Consider the following 14,835-nt stretch of genomic DNA (forward strand, 5'->3'; position numbering starts at 1 on the left):
AGGGGGGCAGCTCCATCGCAATAAACAAATACGATAGAGCCTCACTTCTGTTGGCTCATCCAGCGACAAAGAGCAGCAGAGACCTGTAGGGTAGAGCAGAACAGTGGCAGCATCCTAAATGGCTCCATATTCCCTAGAAATACTTTTACCAGGGACCATAGGGTTCTGGTCAAAAGTAGGGCACTACATAGAGGAATAGGGTGTCATTTGGGACACACCCAGCAACTGAACGGGGGTGAGAGGAGCGGAGGCAAAGCCCGAGACGGGAGGGAGAGAGGGAGGAGAGAGACAGACAGAAAGAGAGAGCAAGAGAGAGACAGAAAGAGAGAGAAAGAGAGAGACAAAGAGAAAGAAAGAGAGAGACAGAAAGAGAGAGAAAGAGAAAGAGAGAGAGAAAGAGAGAGAGAAAGAGGGCTTTGGGCAGCCATGTGGAGGTCACATCCCTCAACGTCACATGTATTATTTTACAGCAGCCTTCCAAAACAGAGGTGGCCTTGGGGCAGGAGGCCGGAGCTACAGACAGACGGCTGTAATGATGAGGCCATTTGGGAGCCGAGCGGACTGAGTGGAGCAGACTGACTAAACAAATGCCGTTTCAGCATCTCAGGGAAAGAATCAGAGGCTGCCTCCCAAATTGAACCATATTCCCTATATAGTACACTACTTTTGACCAGGGCCCATATTTGACCAGAGCCCTATGGGCCCTAGTCAAAAGTAGTGCACTATGCAGAGAATAGGGTGTCATTTGGTATACATAGAGAATCAGAGGATAACACAGTGCCACCGACGCGGCCAGCAACCAAGGACTGTGGGCTCTCCTTCTCAGTGCCGATGTGAGTAAGACATTTAAACGTGCTAACCCTCGCAAGGCTGCCGGCCCAGACGGCATTCCTAGCCGCGTCCTCAGAGCATGCGCAGACCAGATGGCTGGTGTGTTTACGGACATATTCAATCTCTCCCTATCCCAGTCTGCTGTCCCCACATGCTTCAAGATGGCAACCATTGTTCCTGTACCCAAGAATGCAAAGGTAACTGAACTAAATGACTAATCGCCCTGTAGCACTCACTTCTGTCATCATGAAGTGATTTGAGAGACTAGTCAAGGATCATATCACCTCCACCTTACCTGTCACCCTAGACCCACTTCAATTTGCATACCGCCCCAATAGATCTACAGACGATGCAATCGCCATCGCACTGCACACTGCCCTATCCCATCTGGACTAGAGGAATACCTATGTAACAACGCTGTTCATTGACTATAGCTCAGCATTCAACACCATAGTACCCTCCAAGCTCATCATCAAGCTTGAGGCCCTGGGTCTCAACCCCGCCCTGTGCAACTGGGTCCTGGACTTCCTGACGGGCCGCCCCCAGGTGGTGAAGGTAGGAAACAACATCTCCACTTCGCTGATCCTCAACACTGGGGCCCCACAAGGGTGCCTGCTCAGCCCCCTCCTGTACTCCCTGTTCACCCATGACTGCGTAGCCATGCACGCCTCCAACTCAATCATCAAGTTTGCAGACGACACAACAGTAGTAGGCTTGATTACCAACAATGAAGAGACAGTCTACAGGGAGGAGGTGAGGGCTCTCGGAGTGTTGTGTCAGGAAAATAACCTCTCACTCAAAGTAAAAAAAAAAAAGGAGATGATCGTGGACTTCAGGAAACAGCAGAGGGTGCACCCCCCTATCCACATCGACGGGACAGCAGTGGAGAAGGTGGAAAGTTTTAAGTTCCTCGGCGTACATATCACTGACAAACTGAAATGGTCCACCCACACAGACAGTGTGGTGAAGAAGGCACAACAGCGTCTTTTCAACCTCAGGAGGCTGAAGAAATTTGGCCTGTCACCTAAAACCCTCACAAACTTTTAAAGATTCACAATTGAGAGCATCCTGTCGTGCTGTATCACCGCCTGGAACGGCAACTGCACAGCCCACAACCGCAGGGCTCTCCAGAGGGTGGTGTGATCTGCACAACGCATCACCGGGAGCAAACTACCTGCCCTCCAGGTCACCTACAGCACCCGATGTCACAGGAAGGCCAAAAAGATAATCAAGGACAACTACCACCCGAGCCACTGCCTGTTCACCCCGCTATCATCCAGAAGGCGAGGACAGTACAGGTGCATCAAAGCTGGGACCGAGAGACTGAAAAACAGCTTCTATCTCAAGGCCATCAGACTGTTAAATAGCCATCACTAGCACAGAGAGGCTGCTGCCTACATAAAGACTTGAAAATCACTGGCCACTTTAATAAATGGAACACTAGTCACTTTAATAATGCCACTTTAATGTTTACATATCTTGCATTACCCATCTCATCGGTATATACTGTATTCTATACTATCTATTGCATCTTAGACGATGCCACTCTGATAATGATAATGACATTTCTCATCCATATTTATATATTCTTATTCCATTCCTTTACTTAGATGCGTGTATTTTAGTTGTAGAACTGTTAGATATTACTTGCTAGATATTGCTGCACTGTCAGAACTAGAAGCACAAGCATTTCGCTACACTTGCAATAACATCTGCTAACCATGTGCATGAGACCAACACATTTGATTTGATTCAACCCACCTTCCTCGCTCTATGTCTAATGTTCCTCCTCATCACACTACTACTGAGAGAGGCATTTATTGTGGGATGGTTGTATCCCCTGCCTGCCTGCCACACCCCAGAATAGCCCTAGATAGAGGTTCCATGTCGAGGCTATATTTAACAGCTAGTCTAGTGTGAGCTCATGTAATTGGATGGTGGTCAGAGGTTACGCGCCACACTCTTCTATCCTGAGCTGTTAAAAAAAGAATGAGGGATACGGAGAAGGGGAACATTAGGGTTCAGAGAAGAGGAGAGGTTATTCAGGGAAGAGGAAGACGTGCTACTGTATGTGTCATTGGGTGTGTCAGAAATGGCACCCTATTCCCTATATATACACTATTGTTGACAAGTATAATGCACTATATTATACAGAATAGGCTGCCATTTGGGATGCAGCCATTATGGGAGAGAAAAAGAGGCCTTGTTACATGTCCAGGTCCTCATCTCAACATCCTCTCTAGCCAATCCAAACAAAACACTTACTGTTTATTAAATCCAATTGGAATTATGAAGTTAGACCAATGATCTGTTATGCCCTCAGTCCAGGGACATGCTGTTACAGGAACAATCCTGCTTTAACTAGCTAGCTTGAGTTGGAGCCAAAGGCAGGCAGTTACTGTTACTGTGTGGGTGTACATCATGCTAACAAATGCTAATGATGTACCTTTGAAAAGCATACAACTCTCTGAAATCACTAAGGGCCTAGCCTAGCTGGTGCGGGAGGGAAGGAACGAGGGGAGGAAAGGGGAAAAAGCTTCAATTAAAAAGTATGAGTGAGTAACTGGCCACAACAAAAGAGGAAAGCCAAGCCTTGGGGAAGGCACCACATGCTATTAATTTCCTAAAGTGAATGGAGGGAGTCGGCAGTCAGGGAGGAACGAGAGAGGAGTGAGAGAGTGAGTCGGAGGAGGAAAAGTTCACTGCACCGCCGTTGAGCCCAGCCACTCAATTATCTGTCCATAAGTGACTCTGTCATAATGGGGCTTCTTTTAAAAAGCTTGTAAGCATCTGATTTCACAAGACAGCGTTGACAGAGAGAGACTGGACTTTCTGCCCTCTTGAGTATTTGAGAGAGCTGCACTGTTAGAAAACTCATTGCTAACTTAGAGAACTGTAATGTCATTCGCAGTAGATTTAGGCCCAAACTGAGGTGCGTAGACAAAAATGTCATATTAAACATATCGGCCTGCACACGGCTGTGTCATTTACATTTTGAGGAAATTTGGCTATGACAATGCTGTATCAAAGTAGGTATCTTTCATCACAACTGAGGTAAATGAGATGAATTCGAAACAGAATGAAGCATGAATAGTAAAATGTCTGTACATACAAAATAATGCTAACTGCTCTTTCATGATTATACAATCCACCTCTTATTGCAAAATGTTCAACGTTCAAGTAAATTATTATAAGCCTATAACAAATCAACAGCTCTCCTCTAAGTTCACACATAAGCACTATGTTGTTTTCCCAGAAAGGGAGGCAAATCACTCATTACATGACATTCATGACATTAACCAATTACATCATAAAATTGACGTACAGAGAAAAAGCGCCAAATAGACAGATGGCTAAAGCCACATTAGGCCTGTTTACAATGGACAGGCTGTGTGCAATTTAGGACTCACGCATGCACACGCACATCCGATTGTTCAATCATATTATAATAATATAAAAATAATATGCCATTTAGCAGACGCTTTTATCCAAAGCGACTTACAGTCATGCGTGCAAACATTTTTTTTTTGTATATGGGTGGTCCCGGGGTTCGACCCCACTACTAATATTGCCACAAAATAAAAATAAAAACACAATGGGAACAACATGAGGTCAACAACAAAGGCATTATTGTTAAATAAACAGTGTCTGTGGTTTTATGTGAACAGCAAAAGAAGAGAGAATGAGTGTGAGAGAGAAAGAAAAAGAGAGAGAGAGAGACCGAGATACAGAGAGAGAGACACAGAGAGAGAGAGAGAGAGAGAGAGATACAGAGAGAGATACAGAGAGAGAGAGACAGAGATACAGAGAGAGAGAGACAGAGAGAGAGAGACAGAGAGACAGAGAGAGCGAGAGATTGGTCACCGTCATGAAGTGGTGAGTTCAAATAAAACCACAAGGAGCCAGGCAAGAAGGTTCCAGTGATGTTACAACATACCTCTGGGTTTGTGAGTTCACCCCTCCATAAAAAAAGATAAAGAAATCAACAATTTTATTTTCTCAATACGAACCACTATCCCAATTCCCTATATAGTTTATGTGGACTTAAATTGTTGTTTGGTGTGAATCTTTGACGTCAGATTTAGGCATAGACACAAGACAAGCACCTTGTGAAATCATCCACCCAAAGTGTAAACTCAAATCCACTTAAAGAGCGCAAGAAAAGAGAATGAAGAGAAAGACTTTGCAGAAGAAGAAAAAAGAGAAGCACTTCCATGGTGTTTTCCTCAGGGATGACGACTGAACAAACTGACAGAATGTGTTGAAAACGCACTCAATATACTCAGACACAAATGAAAATATGTGATGGATGCAGTCGTTGACAGCGTCCCAAATGGCACCTCATTCCCTTTTTAAGTGCACTTCTTTTGATCAGGGCCCATAGGGCTCTGGTCAAAAGTAGTGCACTAAATAAAGAATAGGGTGTCATTTGGGACACATATGTTGTATTGAGCCAGGATAGAGCAACAACAGAGCATGCTAGGTAGGTAGGTAGTGAGGAGGGAAAACTCACCATGGAGTTTTAATGGCAAAACATCCTGCCCCAAAGAGGTAAGGTCTTCATGGGGGAGGGAGAGATACACAAAGAAGAGATAGATGGAAAAACCATTATTAGCCAGCCAGTCTAGGAGAGACACTTTTCATCTTACCTTTTTGACCTGTCTGTTTAAGCGTACAAGACACATAAAGCAGGAAGCAAACTGTCCGTGTTAAAATTGATCTGAAACCTGGGACATGACTCCATGACTCCACAACTCAGACCATTCTGTAAAGTGCAGTACCATACGTTTGGTAGAGCACGTATGTGTGTGTATGTACTTGTGTCGGAGTGTGTGTAAATGTGTATGTTTGTGTCAGTGTGTGTTATACCATACTTTTGGCAGAGGAAGCATACCAGCATACTTTTCCTTTTAGCTATGCATCAACTTTTTTTATTTTCATTCTTTGAAGGAAAGAGTATGAATAAGTAATACAAAGTATTGATGATAAATCATGGTATGCTTTTTTCAGACATTGGAACAAGGCATTGAAATGTATATATTTTTTTTATATCTTAACCCTTTATACTCGTGGGAATTGGCCTATATGGATAGGGCTAAATTAAAATGTTTCTTACAGAAGAAATATGAAATGCATAAGCATGGTAGCAATTGAAAAGGAACAGTTTGGAGATTACGGGAAAATTATTTGACCAAAGTTGAGGACACAACAGTTTACCTGACACAAGAGAATCCAAACAGTTGATTTTATTTGCATTTTCCATTTACTGTACTTTTTGCCACATTTGTTGATAACAAAATATTAAACATTGAGTAACAGTATAAGAATATTCCTGGTAAATGTGGGGTAGGTGCAACATAAGACAAAACAATGATAAGGGTTTGAGTGGGAGGACTAACTGGTGTCTCCAAGTGGCCAACCACCTCTCCAAGTGTGCACAGTTCCTAAGCAATTTTAATGCACTTTTATGACTCAAAGAAGAGTCTTCAACTATAAGGTACTTTTTTAAGCTCTTCTAGCTGTGCTGTTGAGGAACTAGAGCAAGCACACTTGTAGTTGTTTGGAACACAGCCCTGCAACCCCGCCATCACACAATTACTGTTGTTGTTTGCGCAATCCAAAAACGGTTCATTTTAAATCTCAATCTGGGTCAGGTGGGCATAATTTGAAAGCTTGTTCTATTGCCAACATGACTAGCTAAGTTATAAAATAAGATCTTACAGTGTTAGGCATTCACAGGGCAATTCAGATCGTAATTCTGGTGCGCATAGAAAGGAGTCATGAGTGCATTCAGGTGTGTGTTCCGCTGCAAATTTTCTTCACAAAAGACAAACATAGGCTCATTCTGTTCAGAACAACCCAGGGTGTGACGCCATGTCATATTGTAACTGTACATCAAACATAGTGATTATAAACGCTGACCCTGTATATGACATGAGTTTTATGATATGGAAATGTCAAGTGCACATTTGGACTCCAATTTAGGCACTTATTAGTGCCCAAATCTGCCATTTCCAACCAGTATTCGGATACGAGTGTAAAGGGTTAAAGAGAAAAAAGGGGAATCTTAACTAACTTTGCTTATGGTGTTGCCAAGGAATCAGATATGCCCTACAGAATCACTGTAATATAAAATCAAGTTTGTGTATCTCACAGGGACGTTCCATTAATGGCAATTCAACATTGTGGGTTTATGGCGTAGATATACTGCAGTACAATTACTGTGTTTGAAAAGAACATCATGTGTCTGCATGTGACTTCTTTTTTGGGTGAGTGTATATTTGTGTTTGTGCATTGTCTTTGTGAGTATTTGTGTGTGTTTGCAAGCCCCTGAGGGTGTGGGCGAGTGTGTGTCCGGTTCTTTGTTTCTTTTTTTGAGTGTGTGTCTCTCTGACAGTGTGTGTGTGTTCCCCGGGCCAGTGTTTACAAGCCATTAGGAGTGGGAGTGTGTTCCTGTGTTTACCCTGCATGTTCAGAGATAGTGACAGACCTCTGTAAACAGTTTACAGTAAACAGCTTTTTCCCAACAGTAATAATGGCCAGATGAGGCTGAACTCTGTCCCTGAACACAGACCACATCAGTACTGCAGGAATTCCCAAATGGCAGCCTATTGCCATTATAGTACTCTACTTTTGACCAGAGCCCTATGGAGCCTTGAAAAAAAGTAGTTCACCATATAGGGTATAGGATGCCATTTGGGATGCAGTCAAGGCCCCTGGCCAATCAAAGCACGCCACTTCTTTATTTTATCTGCTGCGGAGGGACGGAGCATCCGTCTGACTAGCACGGCACGGCACTGTGTGTGTGTGTGTGTGTGTGTGTGTGTGTGTGTGTATAGACTACCAGGGCAGTCGACTATCTGTATTAGTCCACGGATATGAGGAGAGAGGTTACTTAGACGGAGAGAAACAAAGACACAACATAACGCAAAGTCAACTTCTTACTTAGGTGGTCATTTGGCGACTGGAGACTGTTGAGTCTATATAAACTCCAATGCTCACTGGAGACTGTTGAGTCTATATACAGTGAGGGAAAAAAGTATTTGATCCCCTGCTGATTTTGTACGTTTGCCCACTGACAAAAACATGATCAGTCTATAATTTTAATGGTAGGTTTATTTGAACAGTGAGAGACAGAATAACAGAAAATCCAGAAAAATGCATGTCAAAAATGTTATAAATTGATTTGCATTTTAATGAGGGAAATAAGTATTTGACCCCTCTGCAAAACATGACTTAGTACTTGGTGGCAAAACCCTTGTTGACAATCACAGAGGTCAGACGTTTCTTGTAGTTGGCCACCAGGTTTGCACACATCTCAGGAGGGATTTTGTCCCACTCCTCTTTGCAGATCTTCTCCAAGTCATTAAGGTTTCGAGGCTGACGTTTGGCAACTCGAACCTTCAGCTCCCTCCACATATTTTCTATGGGATTAAGGTCTGGAGACTGGCTAGGCCACTCCAGGACCTTAATGTGCTTCTTCTTGAGCCACTCCTTTGTTGCCTTGGCCGTGTGTTTTGGGTCATTGTCATGCTGGAATACCCATCCACGACCCATTTTCAATGCCCTGGCTGAGGGAAGGAGGTTCTCACCCAAGATTTGACGGTACATGGCCCCGTCCATCGTCCCTTTGATGCGGTGAAGTTGTCCTGTCCCCTTAGCAGAAAAACACCCCCAAAGCATAATGTTTCCACCTCCATGTTTGACGGTAGGGATGGTGTTCTTGGGGTCATAGGCAGCATTCCTCCTCCTCCAAACACGGCGAGTTGAGTTGATGCTAAAGAGCTCGATTTTGGTCTCATCTGATCACAACACTTTCACCCAGTTCTCCTCTGAATCATTCAGATGTTCATTGGCAAACTTCAGACGGGCCTGTATATGTGTTTTCTTGAGCAGGGGGACCTTGCGGGCACTGCAGGATTTCAGTCCTTCACGGCGTAATGTGTTACCAATTGTTTTCTTGATGACTATGGTCCCAGCTGCCTTAAGATCATTGACAAGATCCTCCCGTGTAGTTCTGGGCTGATTCCTCACCGTCAACTGTTGTCACCTTCTCACCAAGCTGCTTGGCAATGGTCTTGTAGCCCATTCCAGCCTTGTGTAGGTCTACAATCTTGTCCCTGACATCCTTGGAGAGCTCTTTGGTCTTGGCCATGGTGGTGAGTTTAGAATCTGATTGATTGATTGCTTCTGTGGACAGGTGTCTTTTATACAGGTAACAAGCTGAGATTAGGAGCACTCCCTTTAAGAGTTACCAATTGTTTTCTTGGTGACTATGGTCCCAGCTGCCTTGAGATCATTGACAAGATCCTCCCGTGTAGTTCTGGGCTGATTCCTCACCGTTCTCATTATCATTGCAACTCCACGAGGTGAGATCTTGCATGGAGCCCCAGGCCGAGGGAGATTGACAGTTCTTTTGTGTTTCTTCCATTTGCGAATAATCACACCAACTGTTGTCACCTTCTCACCAAGCTGCTTGGCGATGGTCTTGTAGCCCATTCCAGCCTTGTGTAGGTCTACAATCTTGTCCCTGACATCCTTGGAGAGCTCTTTGGTCTTGGCCATGGTGGAGAGTTTGGAATCTGATTGATTGATTGCTTCTGTGGACAGGTGTCTTTTATACAGGTAACAAGCTGAGATCAGGAGCACTCCCTTTAAGAGTGTGTTCCTAATCTCAGCTCGTTACCTATATAAAAGACACCTGGGAGCCAGAAATCTTTCTGATTGAGAGGGGGTCAAATACTTATTTCCCTCATTAAAATGCAAATCAATTTATAACATTTTTGACATGCGTTTTTCAGGATTATTTTGTTGTTATTCTGTCTCTCACTGTTCAAATAAACCTACCATTAAAATTATAGACTGATGATTTCTTTGTCAGTGGGCAAACGTACAAAATCAGCAGGGGATCAAATACTTTTTCCCTCACTGTAAACTCCAATGCACACTGGAGACCAGTGTTGTCCTCTTAAAGAAGAGACCTTGGTCTGAGTGGATGGACTTGGGGTAAGCAGTGTAATGGAGGTCGGGGGTCCGGTTATGTTTATTCAAACACATTTCAGCCAGTAGCCAAACAACATGGTTAAAGGGTTAGCTGGTAGCTAGACAAACAGCATGAGCATGGGGGGTCACACAACTATTCAATAGCTCGAAAAACAACATGTGGAAGGGGGTCACAGAGTTCTATAGTAGCTAGGCTAACAACAGGACAGGGGGTCAGTTTAACATTTTAACAGGACCAGTGGGTCTTGGCTATGCTAACTCTACTCCTGTTATGTTTGTTCGAACACATTTAGCCAGTAGCCAAACAGCATGGGCCGAAGGTTACACAGATATCCAATAGCTAGTGGCTAGCCTAACTGCATGGATAGGGATTAGCCAGTAGCTAACATAACAACATGGGCATGGGTTCATTACATCCAAAAGTTAGCCAAACAGCACGGACCGGGGGGGTCAGTTCAACATTTTAACATGACCATCGGGCCTTGGCCTCAATTGGGCATTCACTGGCACTGGGAGGCGGGCATCGCCGGTGTACTTTACCCCCCCTGTGAGGCACTTAACCCCTGGCACCCTGATAGCCTCCTGCTGGGTAAATGGATGGTGGCTGATAGGATACAGATAGGTAGTGTTACAGGTCTCAATGGAACAAGCCTGTACTGGATCTTGGGTTAAAATAATGCATGTTGTGCTGTTACTTATTTCTTAGAGTTCAGTTTGGAGAGGGACACTGCTGGTCAATAGAGGAAATATAATTTAGTTAAAGCAATGCAGGCAGTCTCCAAAAGCCTGTGGAGGTTGTGAAATATGAACATGAAACTATAGATTGCTATTATTTTCTATTGGTACCATGATGACGATACTCTCAATGTAAGACCCTATCCATGAGCATCATGCTCTCTCCCGCTCCTCCATGTAAAGAAATTAGACTGCAACCAGAGATCTGTATATAATGACGAGATGCTCATGTCTCCGCCCTAACATTGTCCCAAAGGCGGGAAGGCACGCGACAAGCTTCAGTCCAAAATACACCCATAGAAACACATTGGGCTTATTTTGGACAGATTCGCCTCTTCCTCTGCTGCGTTTCTCTGTCTTCGCTCGCTTTGTGATTGACAGGCGCCTATCCTATCAATAGATCGCTAGAAGATGCATATCGTTCATTCTAGCGGGTGAGGGCTCAACGGACTAGCGAATTGAAACTTTTAAATGAAAAGTAGCCTAGTTAATATGAAGTGGAAAATATAGCCGGCTGAAAATGAGTCTGTAACCGGCTGATTAGCCGACCGCTGGCGCTAATGGAAAACACTAGTTTGTCTCCAAACGTGCTAGCTAATGCTCGCATTACAACTCTGTTGATAACACACAGAAACACCAAGAAAATACTGCGGATGGTTGGATAGGGAGGAAGAGGGGATGGGGGGAAAGAGAGCGATAGAGAAAGGGATAAATCGACCTGGCAGGTGGCGACCCCACTCCCATGGAGTAATCGTTCACACATTCAACTCTTAACCCATGGGCCTTAATGCTGCTCCGCCAGGGCCATTAAAGAGAGGAGAGGGTGATTTGTGCAAATGGCTTAGCGTGTGACACGTTCCATACGCAGTGCTGTGTGTGCTGGAGGCCTGGTGCTACAAGGCTCACTAGCTGCTTTTAGGCCCATCTCCTCTCAGTGCTTTTCTCATTAGAGCTCTATGAGACAATGGGCTGGCAGGCGGCTAGTTGCTCCTACTGTAAACACGTATTACAGTAATCTGTTCTGCCCATCTGTGGAAGGTCAGGAGGGCCCACTCTCTCCATCTCCCTCGCTCTCTCCATCTCCCTCGCTCTCTCCAGCTCCCTCGCTCTCTCCAGCTCCCTCGCTCTCTCCATCTCTGTCTGCATTAGCGGAAAATACCCATCAGTGGGATTCAATCCAGGTCAGATTGCCTTGTTTTCCTTTTCATCTCCATCTCTAATTCATTGTCGTTTCATTTCAAACACGCGTCTCTCTCTGAGTGCGTTTCAGAGAATACTTTGCTAGCAATACAATCCAGGATTGAAACAACCAAACACTAAAAAGTTAAAAAGCTCTCGAAGGCCTCAAATGACAGTGCTCGTTTCTCTCTCTCTTTTATACTCTCAGTCTCTGTTTTTCTCAGTTTCTCTGTCTCTCTCAGACTTCTGCCAAATATGTCCGACAGGAAACCAGGGGTCATGTGGGGGTCACCTCCTCCACCATTCTCACTGTACTAAAGAACTGGGTTCAAAAAGTACCCTGCCCATCTGGCTCTCTAGCAATGCTCAATCAAAAACCAAATACTATTTGAGCCCATGTCTGTTGTACCCAGGGGGGAGAGAGCCCACATCCCTGTAGTGACTTTGAGGTGTCCCAGAGTCTTGGCTCCAGCTCTATCTGTCTGCTCCCTAACCCTGGAACTCTGCCCTCGTCTGGTGGAGGTTATCGGGGCAGGATGCTGTGCATCACAGGGGTACATCCCATCTCCTCTCATCCCCTCCCTCCAAACACAGAGACAACTGGAACAACTCTGACAGGGGGTTCCTTTCTTCTCCCTTACTCCTAATGACTTGTTCTGAGGGAAGCAAACTGTTGAAAGTCTTCAGCTCCAGTTCTGGCCTGTTAGCAATTAGAGAACGACTGATAAATAGGCCGAGCTGATATATATGGCCGATAATGGCCTTTTCTAGTCTACTGGCCCTTTTCTTTCTGCTTTGCCGATAGTCCCTCTACATAGCAAAACTGCTGCTATGCCAGCCGCCACTCACTGCCTGAGCTACAAGCACTGCACAATGCAGAGGAATGTCTAACTGGGAAAATCAGAAGAAGCAGCAAGCTAGCTCATTCTCCAACAGAAAGGTGCAATATTGAGAAATGGATGAATTGACACAGTGACCAAAATCGAACTCCTGTTGCAAATATTAGTTTAGTTAATTCACTAATAATAAGGCTTGTGTCGACGAGCCGGGACATGCATGCAATAAGCAAGCTAGCTAGCTATGTGACCTGTTAGCAAAGATTATGATAACTAACCCTTTCATCTTTGGTGTTAGCTAGCTACCTATATTAGCTACTATGCTAGCTAGCTGGCTAGATAAACATGGTGCTAAGATATCAGATAGGAGCTAATAGTCAACGTAGCTAGCAACGAGACATCTGATTTGCCGTGTAAACGTTAGCGATTTACTGGTACTGATCTGACCAGCCGCAATCATATCCGTAAATTGACAGTTGATAGTCGGATTAGATGATTGTCGTAATAGGGAAAGAAGGAAGTGTTTTAAAATGCCTTAATAAAAGGTTGGCAATAGGTTTAGCTACCTAAGAACCTTCCTGCATGTTTATGGACCAAGAAAGCTGTAGATCAGCGTGTGTGTGTTCTCATTCATACAGAACGTGCATCATCGTTTCATATTTTTTCCTTCCCTCGCGCTCCTTGCTAGGTATTATGCACATTTGCTTGGTAACAAATGTCGTCACCATCGAGCTAGTTATCATAGTAGCAGTAAACAGCAGCAAGCGATATAAGTGAAATGTGAAAGGGAGCAGAGTTACAGCCTCACTCTATCCAATTGTAGCAGTAGGATCACGATATAACCCGCCCATTTCTTGACAGATAGCTGAACGAGCCAATTGAGTTGTTTCGAACTTCAGCCTAGCCAGCTGAGTTGTTTAGAGATGCGTCCTGACAGCTGAAGAAAATACTTTTTCCCGATCATGGAAAATGACTAAAAATCCTACTTTCATAAGCCTCTGTGATCACAAATCATTACGTTGGACCCATTTGCATTGAATAGATGTTCTTCATATTCTCAAACAACTGTGCCTATATTATGTCCTTCCATACAGGTATGACATGCTGGAGTGATGATTCTATACAAATGTTGTTGATCAGTAGGCTAATAGAAGTCCCATATGGAAGGCAAACAGACCGTTTGTCATCTGTAGCACCATAGACGCCACTGATCAGCCAAAACAAGCTCAATAACTCAATGCATGCAGACACTCCTATTGAATATGCATTCACCTGTATTGTGAGTATGCCTATGCCATCTTAATTTACCCAGTTTATCAAGCGCTTTACCATTCAAATAAAAGTATCACCATTATGTTATTATGTAGTAAGATTGGTAAAACCAAAGTCAAATGTATTGTTTGATTTAAAAATGGATGCATTAATGCATACATGGGACAAATGTCTATGGGACATTTTGTCATCAAAATGTTCAAATGTAATGATTTTGAATATCGGCTATCGGCCTACTTGACCCCCAAAAATCGGTATTGGCCCTAAAAAAATCTATATCAGTCTTTCTCTAATAGCAATGGTTGGAATAGGATGGGAGGATATCTTCAGACTGGTGCCCTGTGTGGAACAAAGACTGTGGTGGCTTCCTCCAGGAGCGGTCTGTGGGGCAATGGAGTGTGTGTGTGTGTGTGTGAAATGCACTGGAGTAGGCTGCAGACAGACGGGCCATGAGAGAATGTAGGTTAACCACCTGGTGTGTTCCTCTGCCACTCTGCCAACGGGTATCTGCTCACACAGGTGTAAATACAGCTGCCGGATGGCCCGTTTGCACACACACACACACACACACACACACACACACACACACACACACACACACACACACACACAGTCGGCTACACAGACAAACAGTCTGCGTGAACGCACTTGATATCACCCTGCACTTCATGGGACCAACATGCCACCAATGTGTGTGCATGCAGGGGGTCTGGTGCGGGATAGGAGAGGGATGCACAGCTGCCTGTCTAGCTTCATTAGCCTGCCCCTGACGCCTTCTCTCCTGAAGCGGACAGACAGACAGACGGATGGAAAGATGGGAGTTATCTTTAATGTACAGGTCTGACTTGAGTAGGACAGGAGCTTCATTGTTTTAGTGACTTTGCTGTGGCAACTAATGAAGTCCTATTGTTTTGACTTGAATTGATACAGTAGAGAGGAGACCTGGTGAGAAGATTGTGCTTGTCTATTTGAGAGTGAA

The 14,835-nt window shown here is 44.3% G+C and overlaps 1 protein-coding gene across 4 annotated transcripts in view; it reads right to left on the reverse strand.

Moving 5' to 3' along the window:
- LOC311102275 (BCAS3 microtubule associated cell migration factor-like) overlaps positions 1–14,835 on the reverse strand; it is a 246,679-nt gene that overhangs the window by 142,006 nt on the left and 89,838 nt on the right. For 3 of the 4 annotated variants that reach the window (XM_084143565.1, XM_084143563.1, XM_084143562.1), the window contains one exon: positions 5,345–5,389. The exons of the other annotated variant lie outside the window; for it this stretch is intronic. In XM_084143565.1, the coding sequence (XP_083999691.1) occupies positions 5,345–5,389 (45 nt within the window). The remainder of the gene's footprint in view (positions 1–5,344; positions 5,390–14,835) is intronic. 4 annotated transcript variants of the gene reach the window in all.

Source organism: Coregonus lavaretus (assembly GCF_964263955.1).
Source record: "Coregonus lavaretus genome assembly, chromosome: 26".
In the NCBI taxonomy this organism is placed as follows: Eukaryota; Metazoa; Chordata; class Actinopteri; order Salmoniformes; family Salmonidae; genus Coregonus; species Coregonus lavaretus.